General features: G+C 38.0%; 1 protein-coding gene and 2 non-coding genes across 3 annotated transcripts in view; all 3 read left to right on the plus strand.

Moving 5' to 3' along the window:
• The first annotated feature begins 12 nt into the window (after positions 1-12).
• Positions 13-19511, plus strand: part of LOC123551799 (intersectin-2-like) — a 108082-nt gene continuing 88583 nt past the window's right edge. Inside the window, exons 1-8 of the mRNA XM_053542215.1 lie at positions 13-302; positions 3280-3335; positions 4985-5077; positions 5968-6031; positions 6622-6827; positions 8227-8334; positions 9128-9203; positions 9974-10065. Coding sequence (XP_053398190.1) covers positions 3320-3335; positions 4985-5077; positions 5968-6031; positions 6622-6827; positions 8227-8334; positions 9128-9203; positions 9974-10065 — 655 coding nt within the window. The 5' untranslated portion in view covers positions 13-302; positions 3280-3319. The remainder of the gene's footprint in view (positions 303-3279; positions 3336-4984; positions 5078-5967; positions 6032-6621; positions 6828-8226; positions 8335-9127; positions 9204-9973; positions 10066-19511) is intronic.
• Positions 450-522, plus strand: Trnaa-ugc (transfer RNA alanine (anticodon UGC)). Its single transcript has one exon. It is a non-coding gene; the product is annotated as a tRNA-Ala (tRNA).
• On the plus strand, positions 844-916 carry Trnaa-ugc (transfer RNA alanine (anticodon UGC)). The gene has a single exon. It is a non-coding gene; the product is annotated as a tRNA-Ala (tRNA).

A 19511-nucleotide genomic window follows, 5' to 3' on the forward strand; every position in this document is an offset into this window, starting at 1 on the left:
TGTGTAAGAGAAGGCCGACTTCCGGAATCAAAATTTTTGGAGAAGTCTGGTTTTTTGGATAATAAGTCGAGTCTGTGCAACAGCTTAGATAATTTTTGCATTCTGTGATTCAAAGAAATATCCGTCTTGTATAACTGTAGTCAAATTGTGTTTGCAAGTGACCTTGAGACCTACAATTTTCACACGAACCTGTCAAAATTTAGGCTAATCATATTCAGTTCATAATTTTTATTTGCATTGAATTGATTACTCCAGTATATGTAGATACATGGACGCAGATCCTTCATGAATCCATTAAACAGGTATGCCAATTCGACAGTAATATAAAAATGTTAACAGCCTAATCAGACACAAGAAGGCACAATGTCAAATTATATTAGAAAATGACAGTAACAAATTCTTAAATTCAATACGGACTGTAGTGATTCGAGGCTTCTGGTTAATCAGGAGCCCGGTTAGCTCAGTTGGTAGAGCACCTGACTTGCAAGCAGGGGGTCGTAGGTTCGAGTCCTACACTGGGTAGATGATTTTCTCACCAAAATACAACATTGGCGACGAGGTAAATTGGAAAGTGCGGGCTACAGTGGCCAGTTTATGTAGAGCATGCGGTTTGCAGGGGCTATACTCTGTTGGAAGCTGAACAGTTGATGTCCCGCTCTGCAATTCCACTGTAAAGGAAGGCTACGTGGCCAGTTATATAGAGCATGCGGTATTTGCAGAGGCTATACTCTGTTGGAAGCTGAACAGTTGATGCCTCGCTCTATGGTTTCACGATAAGGTTTAAGCCTTCAAAAATTAAAGTGAGGAGGAGTGTAGTGATTCGAGGCTTCTGGTTAATCAGGAGCCCGGTTAGCTCAGTTGGTAGAGCACCTGACTTGCAAGCAGGGGGTCGTAGGTTCGAGTCCTACACTGGGTAGATGATTTTCTCACCAAAATACAACAGGACCATAGCTTTCTTTATAATCTCTATTTGATCTTATAGTTGTAAATAGAAGAGTATCCTAAAGCCTAGGCTAGAAAAGCCCCCATCCCGTCAAACAAGACATGCATCCCTATGCCTATACCCAGATCCTCACTCCCTGTAATTACTATAAGTACTCTTTTTCTTCCAGTCACCATAGTGCTTTGGAATTCCCTTCCAGTACAACTTCGGCATGTCCCCACCCTGCACCAGTTTAAGCAGGGTGTGACCAAACTTGCACACAATGCTTAACACGATGGACCAGTTTTAAAAGGCGGGACTTGTCTAATAACAGCTTGTAAGCTATGTCACCAGGGTATTTGTGGATCAAAAGATGTGAAAAATCGATTTAATCTGTGTAATAAACAATATCCGTTATTGAAAGGAGGGGAGTAAATTTGCAACAATTTGATTTGATTAGGCAGTCAGTTGTAATTAGATTACTGAATAAAAAATAATCAATAATTATAATCACTATTTTGTGTGCTTGATACAATTTTATGAGCGGATCGGCTGTGACAATATAGCAATTTTTTTTTATTGTTACCAACTACCGAGTCTTAGTTTAGGAGGAGAATGCTTTAAATAAGCAAAAATTGTAAGTTTTGAATAGCTATGATGAAAGAAAATAAATTAAAAACAGGTATATTATCAAGAATTCAAGTTGTAACTTACGTTTTCCATATTTGTCACCTGTTTTCGCAACCGTGATTTTCGGACATTTCTGTATTTTCTAATGAGATTTTCTAGTGCAATCTTAATAGTTTGTCATTGAAAAGTCTGCATTTAAGAAAAATATGACAATTGTTGTTAAAGCAGCTACTATTTTGAAGCATTTTTGATAATATAGCATGCAAAGGCATCAAATCTGGTTCTGACTTGCTTGTCCGTTTTTGTCAAATTTTGCTATTTTGTGCTTGTCCGTATGAAAGTTATAAAGTAAATTCTGGTAAAATTTCACTTGTCCGTACAAGCTTCGGGACAACCTGGGCAATACGGACAATTGACATTGCCGCCCCTGCAAATCCAACCCACCATTCTTGTAATGGTTTGTTACTTGCAACTGAATAAGCCCTATGATTTTTATTAAGAAATAAGTATTAATAAAACAAAAACTTTTGGTTAATATTATTGTATTACTAGCTGCGTATTACTATACAAGAAAATTTAGTCCATTATATCGAAGTGTTGGGACAGGCCTCCTGTATTTTGGAAAAAGACCCTTCAAAATTTGGACCAAGGGGTCATGGGACTCCTGGGTTTTCGGTTCTAGCGGAACCCCTGTAAGTTCTGTATTCAGAGGCCCCAGGTTCAAGTCTGGTCTGTGAATAGCCAATGTTGTAAACCTGGTCATTAGCATAGCGGATGCCTTGGGCAAATGGTAGGTGTCAAAGATTGGTTTAAAGGAATGACCAATTGCAATGATACTAAATGTATACTAAGCTTACACAGAGAAGGAGTTTGGGATTTCATTTGGTCTCTCTATGCAAAATTGAAGAACAGTTTCTGTTCAATAACTTTAAATAATAAGCTATTGAGGTTGGTTGATGTAATGAAATTTAACTTGGTCCAGAGGTAGCTTAAAGAAAACCCAAAGTGTGCCAGTGACTCAGTGATACAAGAAACTTTATTTAAAGTTGAATATAATTATTACATGTAATAAATAACACTAGCTTTAATAAAGCTATTATATGGGGTCAACTTCAAGGTCAGCCTAACTTAATTAATTATAATAATTTGCATACTTTGAAAAAATTCTACTGTGCCACAGTGGGTAGCTAAATTGTTTGTTGTATCTTTGTAATGTTGAACGGACAGATCTGGGTTCAAATCCCAGCCATACTTTCGTTTTGTTGTAATGACAGAGTCATTTTGATGTCATAGGGTCAAGATCACAGTTACTAAAACAGATTTTTACATTGTGTCAATTGCTTAAAATTATCAAAGATGGGAATGTAAGTTACTGTGACTGAAAATAGAAAAATGGTTTCCACTCAATAATTTTGGTTTGGAATGAAAGAACTTAATAAATGTGCATACTCTGACAGTTCTACAGTTGGCTAAAAGCCTTCAGACCTTAGGATATCATGCAGGCAATAGTATTTTTACTATTAGAATTTAGACTGGCAAGCCATTCAGTATTTCAAAGTTACATATTAGTACACAGTTATAATATCAACATTGAAACAATCTTAAAAGTTAAATAAATGATTGTTGAAGAAACAACTCAGCTAAGTTCAGACATTTTCCGGTGAAACATTTGTGTGGTTTAAGACTAGACAGTGCTTCTGAGTGATATAATTTTCTGTTTGTTGTAGATGAGGACATTACTGTGACCAGTGTTGATGAACAATAATCATGACAGCAGCTGCAGGTATTGCTTTTTTCACTCAAATCTAAGATTAGCCATTTTTCAATGACAGAATTCAATTTCTTTGAACATCGATATAATAATATTTTGTTCTAATCAATAGCCTAATATGCAAAAGCTATGATTTAAAACTGAATGGTAAGTTGTTCTTGAGACACAAAATGACAAATCAATAATTGCTTCAATGCAGATCATTTAAGCTGAATGGATTGACAAAACAAACTACAGTCTGTTGGGAAATGATTATGCTTTCAGACTTATCTTTTTTTTTGCTTGCCTGTTTAAAAAATAGGTTGAACTATTGAACTTTTCCATTTCTTGTTGTCCTAAGTCCTGATCTGGTTAGGTATTGAATGTAAGCTAATGTCTAGATATCCACTGAAGGGAATTGATTGAAACTTTACATACTTATTGTCTGTAAAGATCTGACATGAAATGCACAGGTTTCGTAACCCTATCTTGCATTTTTAGCTCATCTGATTTTTTGAAAAAAAAATGATGAGTTATTGTCATCACTTGAGCGGTTGTCGGCGTCGGCGTTGCCTGGTTAAGTTTTATGTTTAGGTCAGCTTTTCTCCTAAACTATCAAAGCTATTGCTTTGAAACTTGGAATACTTGTTCACCATCATAAGCTGACCCTGTATAGCAAGAAACATAACTCCATCTTGCTTTTTGCAAGATTTATGGCCCCTTTTGTACTTAGAAAATATCAGATTTCTTGGTTAAGTTTTATGTTTAGGTCAACTTTTTTCCTAAACTATCAAAGCTATTGCTTTGAAACTTGGAATACTTGTTCACCATCATAAGCAGACCCTGTACATCAAGAAACATAACTCCATCTTGCCTTTTGCAAGATTTATTGCCCCTTTTGGACTTAGAAAATCAGTTTTCTTGGTTAAGTTTTATGTTTAGGTCAACTTTTTCTCTTAAACTATCAAAGCTATTGCTTTGAAATTGCAACTCTTGTTCACCATCATAAGCTGACCCTGTACAGCAAGCAACATAACTCCATCCTGCTTTTTGCAATAATTATTACCCCTTTTGGACTTAGAAAATCATTTTCTTGGTTGAGTATTATGTTTAAGTCAACTTTTCTCATAAACTATCAAAGCTATTGCTTTAAAACTTGCAACAGTTTTTCACCATCATAAGTGGACACTGAACATCAAAAAACATAACTCTGTCCTGCTTTTTGCAAGAATGATGGCCCTTTTTAGACTTAGAAAATCATGGGTAGGACAATAGTTCTATTACACAAAAAAAATCAGATGAGCGTCAGCACCCGCAAGGCGGTGCTCTTGTTACAAAGTTATGCCACATATTCGACTGTGGATCGAAACTTCAAACACATTTGAACTGTGATGATCTGATGTGCAGTGTATAGGTACCATAGCTCTTCTTTGCATTTTTACAATATTGTGCCCCTTTTTTGGACTTAGCAATTTTTTAATTAACTGTTTCTGTGTAAGCTGGTATCTCAGTAATCACTCTTGGGATTTGATTGAAATTCCACACACTTCTTCACTGTGATGAACTGACATGCAGTACACAGGTTCCAATGATCACATTTAGAACATTTGAGGCTATCAAAGCCCTTGCAGAATTAAAACTCTTCTTTTATGTATTGTTTAATCTTATACATCCACTTTCAGGTAGTGGTGATGCTTGGAGGATCAGTGGAGAGGACAGGGTCAAGCATGACTCCCAGTTCTTCACACTCAAACCTGTCAATGGATTTGTCACAGGTAATATTGTTATTACATACTATGAAATCATTAGTATTCATGATAGACATATTTTTGTAGATATCATATGAGCCGTGCCATGGGAAAACCAACATAGTGGGTGTGCGACCAGCATGGATCCAGACCAGCCTGCGCATCCGCGCAGTCTGGTCAGGCTCCATGCTGTTCGCTTTTAAAGCCTATTGGAATTGGAGAAACTGTTAGCAAACAGCATGGATCCTGACCAGACTGCGCGGATGCAATGGCTGGTCTGGATCCATGCTGGTCGCACACCCACTATGTTGGTTTTCCCATGGCACGGCTCATATGTTAGCTCAATAATTGAATCCCAAAGAACATTTATTTTATTTATGCAGTTTGAAATGCTCCAAATTATGTCACCAAAATTGACAAAGTAGCCCATTTGCCGGATACCGCAAAATTTTGCCTCTTGATTTCACAGTTGTTTAGATATAATTGACATACATGTATCAATACTTAGTTTTGAATGATTAAGTATACTTACTTCCTGCTGAAGACAGCAAAGTATAAAGAGTAAAGTTGATGATGGAGGTTACAGCTTCCTGGTAGCTTCATACAAGTCTTAAATACTTGAAAAAAAAAATACTGAAGTATATGCAAATGAGTTAAGTGATGCTGATGCATGCCTTTGAGTTGAGAAGGTGTTGGCTGCTCCTCAAGGACAGGACAAAGCCTTGACTCATTTGATTGCTCTAAAACTAGACTTTCAGATGGAGTCCACTCAGAACTGAATAAGTTTCAACCTCATGATGAGATAGAAAAGTCCTTTTGTAAAAGCAAATATTACTTTATTAATTTAGTGTGGAATATATCATACTTGTTTCAAATTATACTGTAGTTATACATAGCCAACTGTTTATACATTTTAGGAGAGCAGGCTAGAGGCTTCTTTATGCAGTCTGGCCTTCCTACTCCAATACTTGGACAAATATGGTACGTTTATGGGTTTACATAGATAATGTTTTTCTTAATCCAGTGTGTACATACTTTAAATTTAACATACATACTTAGCTTAGAATGGTCTCAAGATTAAGAGCTTGGTTTCCCTGTAAGTTTAATACTTGTGTCACTTTCCATGACTATTTGATAGTCAATCATTTAATTGGGTGTTGGAATGATAAGAAATATAGAAATTTACTGAGTCAGTCTGAAAACTGACCAAAGTTTTTGTTGAAATATGATTTCATAGTATGAACAGACAGTTACATCAGATTAATTTAAGATCTACTTTGAACATTCTCATATTATTCATTCTGAAATCAACTAGAAAGGCAATATGGCTGATAAATTTTGAATTAAACATTTTATTTCTTTCCCTTTTTGACAACCTATACAATGTACATACACAGAAGATACACATGCCATTTTAAAGAAAGGCAAAAGAGTTGGACCACTTGTTTATCTTATATTACTAATTTGGCCTGTCCCCAAATAAAGAGATATGATTATATATATAATTGTTAAGCATTTCAAGATTAATCTACTGATAATTTCAATTAAACTGAAAGTTTTGTTTTGACTAGGAGTTTAGCTGACATGAATAATGATGGAAAGATGGATAAGAAAGAGTTTTCTATTGCCATGCACTTGATCAAGAAGAAACTACAGGGGTATGAGCTGCCAAAATCACTGCCACAGTCACTGAAAGCTGATCCATCACCGATGATGGGTTCATTTGGCACAATGCCAGCGCAGCCTGCGGGTATGATGGGCATGGCCCCCGGAATGGGTAAGACTTTTAAGCTTACTTTTTGAGAACGTGATTTTCAAATTTGCACATATCACTTTTTCAAGCACATTGTTCAAATTGCTTTGTAAACTTTCTTCATCATGACTGACACAGAAACTGTAGTCTTTTCCTCTGTCCTTTGTGCATTTTCAGATAGAAGAACCTGATATTGTAATTGGTACATTACTTCATAATCCCATACTTGATTATTGTTCCAGTGTTAACTTTTGAAACTTTAACATTTTACATGAATAAAAGTTTGAAGAACTATTGAGACACTAAACATTCATGGAAAGAAACTGCCTCTAGTATGATTTCATTATTGTACCCCCGGACAACAAAGTTGTAAGGGGGGGTATACTGGTTTCAGGTTGTCTGTCTGTCTGTCTGTCCGTAGACGCAATCTTGTGCGCACCATCTCTCCTTATCCCCTTGACAGAATTTAATGAAACTTCACACAAGTGATCAGTACCAACAGTAGTTCTGCATGGGGCATGTTAGGTTCTTTTAGAAAAAAATTTGCAGAGTTATGGGACTTCGTTTTTTTGTTACTATACTATATACATAGACACAATCTTGTGCGCACCATCTCTCCTCATCCCCTTGACACAATTTAATGAAACTTCACACAAGTGATCAGTACCAACAGTAGTTGTGCATGGGGCATGTTAGGTTCTTTTAGAAAAAAAAATTGCAGAGTTATGGGACTTTGTTTTTTTGTTACTATACTATATACGTAGACACAATCTTGTGCGCACCATCTCTCCTCATCCCCTTGACACAATTTAATGAAACTTCACACAAGTGATCAGTAACAACAGTAGTTGTGCATTCTTTTAGATAAATATTCTGCATAGTTATGGGACTTTGTTTTTTGTTACTATACTGTATACATACAGTCTATATACATACAGTCCACATAATTATGCAATCTTGTGTGCATCAAATTGCAATGTACTGTGTCAGTGCATGCGGGGGGGTACATTCATCACCTTTAGTGATAGCTCCAGTTATGTTTTGGAACATGTATAAAACATGAATTTTTTATGGAATATGTATAAAATTTGTTATATCCCATATGATTGATAACAGTAAGGTCTTTGAAAATTCTTAGTTTTCTGTCCATCTGTTATGGTTTATAAAAAAAATCTAAAGCAGTATTACTTTCCTTAATACACATATTCTTTGATCGTTGAATATATGCAAGAAACTCCTTTTCTATAGCAAAATTAGCATGAAATAAGTCTTTTTATAAAATGGCATACAGCTCGATAATTCCCTTTTCCATCCCACCCGTACCTTTTCCTCTTTCTTCAGGTAGCTAAATGTACCATTTATCTGTCTAGTATTTTCTGTCACCTGTGTATATAATCACATGCACCTTCACTGCACTTACCAGGCATCCCTCCTGTAGGAATGACGCCTCCTGTTGCTATGCCAATGGGACAGAGAATGCCAGTGATGGTCAATGGTATGCCACAAATGGTACCTTCCACTGGATTTATGGGTAAGTAACAAAATTCATGTCAGGTAGATATGTCCAACTATGTTAAGGTATGCCTAGCAGATAATTTACCTATTACTTAAACCTTTTAGCTCACCAGAACTTCTTGGGTATTTTATCTTTTTGAAGTCATCCCCCCTCCTGCCCCTGCTCACACCCCATCCCAAGCTATAAAAGTTTCTTTGAATTACTTAAGTTCATACCGGTGTTTATAGCAAATAGATAACTACATGTAGTATGCAACAAAACCAGGGTCTTGTGTTTTGATTGGAGTGGTTCAGACAGGTGCAGAGATTTGAACCTGAAAACGTAGAGTATGCTATTTTAAACATTCTCCTTAGGAACATACTTGAGCATTTCAGTAATGCTTATGTAAATTACTGAGGTCAGCTCTGTCACTGAGTCCTGCCCGTAATAGTTACATTACAGCAATACTAGTTCATGTTCACAGTACATATTGCATGCAAGCCAAAAGTTCTTCTAATAGCACTTCATTTTAAGTCAATACAAAACATAATTGTACAGATTTTGGAGGTTTGGTGTGGTTTTCATAGATTCTGACTATGATGACCATAGTTTGAATTCTTGTACATGTCCAAGGTAAAATGCTCTTCTGAGTTATGACGTTGTCAATTTCAATAGGGCAAAGATACTGGTCAGTTACTTGATTGCAAAAATACAGCATTAATATATTCAAAATAGTATGGATGTCTGTAAAATTCAGATTAAGATAGGCCTTCTTTACCATTTATTAGCATGATCAGGTTGTTATAAAATTTCTCATTTAATTGGACAGGAGCTGCTGGAGTTCCGGTGTCAGCTGGGTACAGTGGAGCCATGCCAGTCAGACCTGGAGTACCAGGTCCAGTAGGGTAAGAATTTATCTAGATTATTGATGTAAAATGGTGTGAGAATTCAATGTTTAATTTTCTCAGGAAGTTGCTGTTTAAGAACAAATTATGGATAAAAATGGTTCTGTTGGCACAAAGGACTATGTTAAATAATTGATTTTTCAAAATTCATTATTCTGGAAAATACTGTTGACAGGTACAGCCATGTTGGAAAATTGTCATCGGACAGTTTGCATAAATACAGAAACTTTGGATACAACAAACAAAATGAGACCTCAGAAATGCATTTGTTTACCATTATAACTTGTTATATAGGAAAAAGTGGATTAAGTATATCCAAAGTTTTTTTCATGTTTAAAGGGAAATACGTACAGTTATTTCAAAATTTTTGAATGGAGTAAAATAATTCATTTAGTTCTTGTTTACCAGTTCATTGTTTATGGCTAGTCATAAAAACATTCATATCAACCTTTATCCTGCTAAATTTCTAAAATGGATTGGTCCATCATTCAATTTTGGCAGTACTACTTGTTTATCAAAGGGGTGTTCACTGAAAACTTACTGACTGAATAGCGAACAGTGCAGACCATGATCAGCCTGCACGTATATGCAGGCTGATCATGGTCTGCACTGTTTGCAAAGGCAGAATCACTTGCTGCCAGCAGGCTAAAGGTTAAGACACACTGTCCAAAGCATAAGTCACATAAGTACAAAATTGTAGGGAAGTAGAAGCAAAATGTAGTTGCACACAAATAAACTGATATGTAATGGACAAATGTTGACTGTTTCAGTGGTGGAAGTTTAGCAATGCCACATAACAGTAAATTGAAATATACTCAGATGTTTAACACTCATGATAGAAACAAGAGAGGCACACTTACAGGTAAGAATTTTGTTGTGGTACATTGTTATTTGTATAACCAGAGGGACCTCCATGACTGAGTGGTTAATGTCCCTGACTCTAAATCACTTGCCTCTCATCGAAGTTAGTTTGAGCCTCAATCTGGGCATTGAATTCTTTGTGTGAGGAAGCCATCCAGCTGGCTTACGGAAGGTCCATAGTTTTACTCAAGTGCTCATGATGAACTAGTGCACTGAGGGGCAACTGGGGTCTTCCTCTACTATCAAAGCTGGAAAGTTGCCGTATGACCTATAATTGTGTTAGTAACTTAGTGTGACGTTAAATCCTACAAAATAGATAAATAAATTATATAACCAGAATTTTATAATATGGAGTATTAGATATTTCCAACAGAACCTCGGAAACTTAAAATACTCTAGCATCGGCTCTATATTTTAATCTTTGTATTGCATGGTCAGTTTAGTAAGGAACCATTGTAAACTATAAAGACATTATATTGGAAGTCATTAATTTTGTCCTCTACTACCACTTATTTAAGGCACGTTTTTATCAGCAACTTGAGAACCATTTGACCTAGGACCTTCAAACTGCATAGGGTGATAGGACTTACAGAGTAGATGACCCTTGTTGTTTTTATGCCCCCGAAGGGAGGCATATAGTTTTTGAACCGTCTGTCGGTCTGTCAGTCTGTCGGTGTGTCCGCAATTTTCGTGTCTGGTCCATATCTTTGTCATCGATGGATGGATTTTCAAATAACTTGGCATGAATGTGTACCACAGTAAGACGACGTGTCGCGCGAAAGACCCAGGTCCGTAGCTCAAAGGTCAAGGTCACACTTAGACGTTAAAGGTCATTTTTCATGATGTGCATTCGTGTCCGGTCCACATCTTTGTCATCGATGGATGGATTTTCTAATAACTTGGCATGAATGTGTACCACAGTAAGACAACGTGTCGCACGAAAGACCCAGGTCTGTAGCTCAAAGGTCAAGGTCACACTTAGACATTAAAGGTCATTTTTCATGATGTGCATTCGTGTCCGGTCCATATCTTTGTCATCCATGGATGGATTTTCAAATAACTTGGCATGAATGTGTACCACAGTAAGACGACGTGTCGCACACAAGACCCAGGTCTGTAGCTCAAAGGTCAAGGTCACACTTAGACGTTAAAGTCATATTTCATGATAGTGCATTGATGGGCATGTCCGGTCCATATCTTTGTCATTCATGCATGGATTTTAAAATTATTGGGCATGAATGTGTACCACAGTAAGACGACGTGTCGCGCGCAAGACCCAGGTCCGTAGGTCAAAGGTCCAAAACTCTAACATCGGCCATAACTGTTCATTCAAAGTGCCATCGGGGGCATGTGTCATCCTATGGAGACAGCTCTTGTTAGAATCACTTTATCAAAGGTCAAGGTCACAGAGGACATCCATCTGTCACACTTCATTTTTGATCAGTAACTTGAGAACCATTTGACCTAGAACTGACAAACTTCATAGGATGATAGGGCTTACAGAGTTGATGACCCCTATTACTTTTGGGGTTACTAGATCATAGGTCAAGTTCATAGGGGCCTGAACATGTAAAAAAGTTTTTGATCACTGACTTTAGAACCACTTGACCCAGAATGTTGAAACTTCATTGGATGGTTGAACATGTAGAGAAGATAATCCCTATTGATTTTTGGGTCACTTGATAAAAGGTCAAGGTCACAAGGAACCAGAACAAGGAAAACAGTGTCCAGTCAATAACTTGAGAACCACTAGACCCAGAACCTTCAAACTATATAGGATGATAGAACTTACAGCGTAAATGACCCTTATTAATTTTGGGGTCACTTGAGCAGAAGTCAAGAACATGGAAAACTCTGATCAATAGCTTGAGAACCACTTGACCAGGAACACTGAAACATTATAGAATGATTGGACATGCAGAGTAAATGACCCCTAATAATTTTCGGGGTCACTCGATCAAAGGTCAGGGTCACAGGTCAGAACATGGAAAATTGTTTCCAATCCATAACTTAAGAACCACTAGGCCCAGAATGTTGAAACTTAGTAGGATGATTGGACATGCTGAGTAGATGATCAGTAGCAACCATCAGTGTTTCTTTGACTTTCGCCTCTGTCCCCCATTGACTTCTTGCCTATTACTATGCAATAGGGGAGACATGCGCTTTTCTACAAAACATTTTCTAGTTTGAAAGCATTCACTAGTAATAGATTTCGAAAATTTTTCAAACTTCATAATGTTTTCATCCACATTGGAGTCATTAAACACTCCAGTGACAGCTTCAGCTTCCTCAGATGTGCCCAGTTTCACTATCCAGCATAAAATTTTCAACATCATATCTACTTATACATCATGAATTTTCAACATCATATCTACTTATACATCATGAATTTTCAACATCAAACATACTATCCAGCATAGAAATAGTCAAGCGCGCTGTCTCCTGTGACAGCTCTTGTTTATGCTTCCCGAAAGGGGGGAGCATAAAGTTGCCACCTTGTCCGTCTGTCAGTCCGTTCATCACATCTCTTGTCTGGAGGATAACTCAAAAGGTATTGAAGATACCAAATTGTTACTTTATACAATGATAGAGCTCACTGAGAGGAAGTGCAGTGACAAATGACCATAACTCTAGGAGGTCCCATTATTATATCATCTTCCTTGAAAACCTTGTCCAGGGCATAACTTGAATACTATATAAATTATTGACTTCATACCTAACATATTCATAGAGGTCAATAAAAGAGAGTGCAGTGACAAGTACCTCTAACTCTAGTTGGTTCCATCTTTATGCCCCCACTTTGGTGGGGGGGTGCATATAGATTTGCCCTTGTCCGTCCGTCCGTCCTTCCGTCCGTCCGAGAATGTTGTGTCGCGCATAGCTCCAAAAGTATTTGACATAGAGTCACAAAACTTTACAGGAATGTTGGTCAGCATGTGTAGTTGTGCACCTGGGGTTTCGCGTCCGGATTCATTCAGTCATGTAGAAGTTATGGGCCCTGACTTTGTAAAAATTGGTCATTTTAGTGTTGTGTCGCGCCTAGCTCCAAAAGTATATGACATAGAGTCACAAAACTTTACAGGCATGTTGGTCAGCATGTGTAGTTGTGCACCTGGGGTTTTTATGCCCCCACTTTGGGGGGGCATATAGATTTGCCCTTGTCCGTCCGTCCGAGAATGTTGTGTCACGCATAGCTCCAAAAGTATTTGACGTAGAGTCAAAAAAGTTTACAGGAATGTCGGTCAGCATGTGTAGTTGTGCACCTGGGTTTCGCATCCGGATTCATTCAGTCATGTAGAAGTTATGGCCCCTGACTTTGTAAAAATTGGTCATTTTAGTGTTGTGTCGCGCCTAGCTCCAAAAGTATATGGCATAGAGTCACAAAACTTTACAGGCATGTTGGTCAGCATGTGTAGTTGTGCACCTGGGGTTTTGCGTCCGGATTCATCCGGTCATGTAGGAGTTATGGCCCCTGACTTTATAAAAAATTGGTCATTTTAATGTTGTGTCGCGCATAGCTCCAAAAGTATTTGACTTAGAGTCACCAAAGTTTACAGAAATTTTGGTCAGCATGTGCAGTTGTGCACCAGGGGTTTCGCATCCGGATTCATCCAGTCATGTAGGAGTTATGGCCCCTCACTTAGTAAAAAATTGGTCATTTTTATGTTGTGTCGCGCATAGCTCCAAAAGTATTTGACCTAGAGTCACCAAAGTTTACAGGAATGTTGGTCAGCATATGCAGTTGAGCACCTAGGGTTTCGCGTTCGGATTCATTCAGTCATGTACAAGTTATGGGCCCTGACTTTGTAAAAATTGGTCATTTTAGTGTTGTGTCGCGCCTAGCTCCAAAAGTATATGACATAGAGTCACAAAACTTTACAGGCACGTTGGTCAGCATGTGTAGTTGTGCACCTGGGGTTTTTATGCCCCCACTTTGGGGGGGCATATAGATTTGCCCTTGTCCGTCTGTCCGAGAATGTTGTGTCACGCATAGCTCCAAAAGTATTTGACGTAGAGTCAAAAAAGTTTACAGGAATGTTGGTCAGCATGTGTAGTTGTGCACCTGGGTTTCGCGTCCGGATTCATTCAGTCATGCAGAAGTTATGGCCCCTGACTTTGTAAAAATTGGTCATTTTAGTGTTGTGTCGCGCCTAGCTCCAAAAGTATATGACATAGAGTCACAGAACTTTACAGGCATGTTGGTCAGCATATGCAGTTGTGCACCTAGGGTTTCGCGTCCGAATTCATTCAGTCGTTTAGGAGTTATAGCCACTGACTTAGTTAAAAATGGGTCATTTGAATGTTGTATTGTGCGTAGCTCCAAAAGTATTTGACCTAGAGTCTCCAAAGTTTACAGGAATGTTGGTCAGCATGTGCAGTTGTGCACCTGGGGTTTCGCATCCGGATTCATTCAGTATTGTAGGAGTTGTGGCCCCGGACCTGGGAAAAAATTGTCATTTTAATGTCATGTAGTGGGGGCATCTGTGTCCCATGGACACATTTCTAGTTTATTTCTTTCTTTTTAGCTCACTTGAGCATGAAGTGCTCATGGTGAGCTATTGTGACCAGTCATTGTCTGGCGGCTGGCGGCGTGTGTGGTCCATTGTGTATGGTCCTTCAACTTCAGCCTTGTTAACACTGTAGAGGCCACAGTTGTGACCCAATCTTTATGAAGCATGGTAAAATCTTTAGCTCACCTGAGCAAGAAGTGCTCAAAGGTGAGCTTTTATGATCACCCTGTGTCAGTCGTCCATCGTCGTCTGACGTCAACAATTTGACTGTTAACACTCTAGAGGTCACATTTTTGGCCCAATCTTAATGAAACTTTGTCAGAATGTTACCCTCAATAAAACCTTGGAAGAGTTCGATATTGGGTCATCTGGGGTCAAAAACTAGGTCACCAGGTCATTTCAAAGGAAAAGCTTGTTAACACTCTAGAGGTCACAATTTTGGTCAGAATGTTACCCTCAATATAATCTTGGACGAGTTTGATATTGGGTCATCTGGGGTCAAAAACTAGGTTTCCAGGTGAAATCAAACGAAAAGCTTGTTAACTCACTAGAGGTCACATTTTTGGCCCAATCTTAATGAAACTTGGTCAGAATGTTACCCTTAATAAAATCTTGGACGAGTTTAATATTGGGTCATCTGGGGTCAAAAACTAGGTCACCAGGTCAAATCAAAGGAAAAGCTTGTTAACATTCTAGAGGTCACATTTTTGGCCCAATCTTAATGAAACTTAGTCAGAATGTTACTCTCAATAAAGTCTTGGATGAGTTCGATATTGGGTCATCTGGGTTCAAAAACCAGGTCAGATCAAAGGAAAAGCTTGTTAACACTGTAGAGGCCACATTATGACCATATCTTCATAAAACTTGGTCAGAATGTTAATATTGATGATCTTAAGTTCCGGTTTGAATCTGAGTCATGTATGATCAAAATGTAGGTCACTAGGTCAAATCAAAGGAAAAGCTAGTTTACACTGTAGAGGCCACAGTTATGACCATATCTTAGTGAAACTTGGTCAAAATGTTAATCTTGATGATCTATAGGTCAAGTTCAAATCTGGGTCAGGTGGGGTCAGAATCTAGGTCACTAGGTCAAATCAAAGGAAAATCCTGTTAACACTCTAGAGGCCACATTTATGACTGTATCTTCATGAAACTTAGTCAGAATGTTAAACTTGATGATTTTTAGGACAAGTTGGAATCTGGGTTATGTTGGGTCAAAAACTAGGTCACCGGGTCAGATCGAAGGAAAAGCTAGTTAACACTTTATAGGCCACATTTATGACCGTATCTTAATGAAACTTGGTCAGAATGTCAATCTTGATGATCTTTAGATTAAGTTTAAGTCTGGGTCAGGTGGGGTCAAAATATAGGTCACTAGGTCAAAACAAATGAAAAGCTTGTTAACACTTTGGAGGCCACATTTATGACTGTATCTTCATGAAACTTAGTCAGAATGTTAATTTTGATGATCTTTAGGTCAAGTTCAAATCTTAGTCAGGTCGGTTCAAAAACTAGGTTGCGGCGTCAAATCAAAGGAATAGCTAGTTAACACTTTAGAGGCCACATTTATGACCATATCTTAATGAAACTTGGTCAGAATGTTAATCCTGATGATCTTTAGGTCAATAGGTCAGGTGAGCGATACAGGGCCTTCATGGCCCTCTTGTTTATCTTGATGATCTCTAGGTTAAGTTTGATATTTGGTCATGTTGGGTCAAATACTAGGTCAGTAGGCCAGATCAAAGGAAAATTTTATTAACACTCTAGAGTCCACAGTTTTAAGTTTGAAACTCATGTGAAATTGTCAGAATGTTTGTCTTGATGACCTAGGTCAAGTTCCAGTCTGGGTCATTTGGGGTCGGTCTGATGGACACTTGGTAGACCATTTAACTTTCCATCAATAACTAGAGAATGCATGGTCTCACAATGGTCAGATTTCATAGGATGATTGCCTGTGGTCAGTAAATGACCACTTTTTGTGGAAGGTCATTAAGTGAAAGGTCAAGGTCTGAGTGGCTTAGAGACTAAAAATCGTATCCGCTCAATAACTAAAGAACACTTTGGCCTACAGTCATCAAACTTCATTGGAAGTTTGCTTGTTGTCAATAGATAACCCCTGCTGTTTTGTCAGTAGGTGAAATGTCAAAGTCACAGTGATCTTGAGACTGAAAATGGTTTCCCCTCTGTAACATGGAGAACCCTTTAGCCTGCCTTTATTCTTCATTGAAGGATTACCTGTGTTCAGTAGATAAACTTTATTTTTGGAGGTCAGTACAACATTTAGTCCAGAGCTTTCATAGGATGACTGTCTGTGGTTGGTACATTGCTCCCAAAATGTTTTGGGTCAAAAGGTAAAATGTCAAAGTCATAATGATCTCAGGACTGAAAATGAGGCAGATTATCATGACAGGAGCAGCTCTTGTTGTTAAAATGTTTTATCTGTATAAAATCTAATTGCAGTATCAATGATCCTATTTTCCAAAAGGCCTGCCCGCTTAGCTAGGTAGGTAGAGCATTGGTTTACGGATCGCGAGGTCGTTAGTTCGATCCTTGGGCGGGGCGTATGTTCTCTGTGACCAGTGATTTTTAGCTCAACTATTCGAAGAATAAGTAGAGCTATCCTACTCACCACGGTGTCGGCGTTGGCGTCGGCGTCACACCCTGGTTAAGTTTTTCGTACCAGTCCACTTTTTGACAAAGTCTTTTGAGATAAAGCTTTGAAACTTTCAACACTTGTTTACCATCACCATGTCCAGTTGTAGACAAGAGTACATAACTCTGTCAAGCATTTTGACTGAATTATGGCCCCTTTTGACTTAGTAATCTTGGTTAAGTTTTTCGTACCAGTTCATATTTTGACAAAGTCTTTTGAGATAAAGCTTTGAAACTTTCAACACTGGTTTACCATCACCATGTCCAGTTATAGGCAAGAGTACGTAACTCCATCTAGGATTTTAACTGAATTATGGCCCCTTTTTGACTTAGAAATCTTGGTTAAGTTTTTCGTACCAGTCCACATTTTGACAAAGTCTTTTGAGATAAAGCTTTGAAACTTTCAACACTTGTTAACCATTACCATGTTCAGTTATAGGCAAGAGTACATAACTCCATCAAGGATTTTGGCTGAGTTATGGCCCCTTTTGACTTAGAAATCTTGGTTAAATTTTTTGTACCAGTTCATATTTTGGGTAAAGTGTTTGACATATGGCTTTAAAACTTTTATAACTTGTTCATTATAATAGTCTCTATCAGTAGACGAGAGTACATAACTCTGTCATCAATTTTGGCTGAATTATGGCCCTTTTTAGCTCATCTGATTTTTTGAAAAAAAATGATGAGTTATTGTCATCACTTGAGCGGTTGTCGGCGTCGGCGTCGGCGTCGGTGTCGGCGTCGGCGTCTGCGTCGGCGTTGCCTGGTTAGGTTTTATGTTTAGGTCAGCTTTTCTCCTAAACTATCAAAGCTGTTGCTTTGAAACTTGGAAGACTTGTTCACCATCATAAGCTGACCCTGTATAGCAAGAAAAATAACTCCATCTTGCTTTTTGCAAGATTTATGGCCCCTTTCGTACTTAGAAAATATCAGATTTCTTGGTTAAGTTTTATGTTTAGGTCAACTTTTCTCCTAAACTATCGGCCCGCCCGCTTAGCTCAGTAGGTAAGAGCGTCGGTCTACGGATCGCGGGGTCGCGAGTTCGATCCTCGGGCGGGGCGCATGTTCTCCGTGACTATTTGATAAACGACATTGTGTCTGAAATCATTAGTCCTTCACCTCTGATTCATGTGGGGAAGTTGGCAGTTACTTGCGGAGAACAGGTTTGTACTGGTACAGAATCCAGGAACACTGGTTAGGTTAACTGCCCGCCGTTACATGACTGAAATACCGTTGAAAAACGGCGTTAAACCCAAAACAATCAATCAATCTCCTAAACTATCAAAGCTATTGCTTTGAAACTTGGAATACTTGTTCACCATCATAAGCAGACCCTGTACATCAAGAAACATAACTCCATCTTGCTTTTTGCAAGAATTATTGCCCCTTTTGGACTTAGAAAATCAGTTTTCTTGGTTAAGTTTTATGTTTAGGTCAGCTTTTATCCTAAACTATCAACGCTATTGCTTTAAAACTTGCAACACTTGTTCACCATCATAAGCTGACCCTGTACAGCAAGAAAAATAACTCCATCCTGCTTTTTGCAAGATTTATGGCCCCTTTTGGACTTAGAAAATATCAGATTTCTTGGTTAAGTTTTATGTTTAGGTCAACTTTTTCTCTTAAACTATCAAAGCTATTGCTTTGAAACTTGCAACACTTGTTCACCATCATAAGCTGACCCTGTACAGCAAGCAACATAACTCCATCCTGCTTTTTGCAATAATTATTGCCCCTTTTGGACTTAGAAAATTATTTTCTTGGTTGAGTATTATGTTTAAGGCAACTTTTCTCATAAACTATCAAAGCTATTGCTTTAAAACTTGCAACAGTTTTTCACAATCATAAGTGGACACTGTACATCAAGAAACATAACTCTATCCTGCTTTTTGCAAGAATGATGGCCCTTTTTAGACTTAGAAAATCATGGGTAGGACAATATTTCTATTATACAAAAAAAATCAGATGAGCGTCAGCACCCGCAAGGCGGTGCTCTTGTTGGATTTGGAAATTGGTTCTTTTTTCATACATGTCCACGTTTTGTCAAAATTATTTAACATATGGCTTTTAAACTTTAAACACTTGTTTATCATCATGATTTCTATCTGTAGGCAAGAGTACATTACTCTGACAACTATTTTGGCTGAATTATGACCCTTTTTGAACTTTGAAATTTGTTCAGGTTTTCTTACAAGTCCGCGTTTTGTCAAAACTATTTGAACTGTGGCTTTGAAACTTTTAACACTAGTTTATCAACATGATTTCCGTATGTAGGCGAGAGTAT

The sequence above is a fragment of the Mercenaria mercenaria genome, chromosome 4 (genome assembly GCF_021730395.1).
Source record: "Mercenaria mercenaria strain notata chromosome 4, MADL_Memer_1, whole genome shotgun sequence".
Taxonomy (NCBI): domain Eukaryota; kingdom Metazoa; phylum Mollusca; class Bivalvia; order Venerida; family Veneridae; genus Mercenaria; species Mercenaria mercenaria.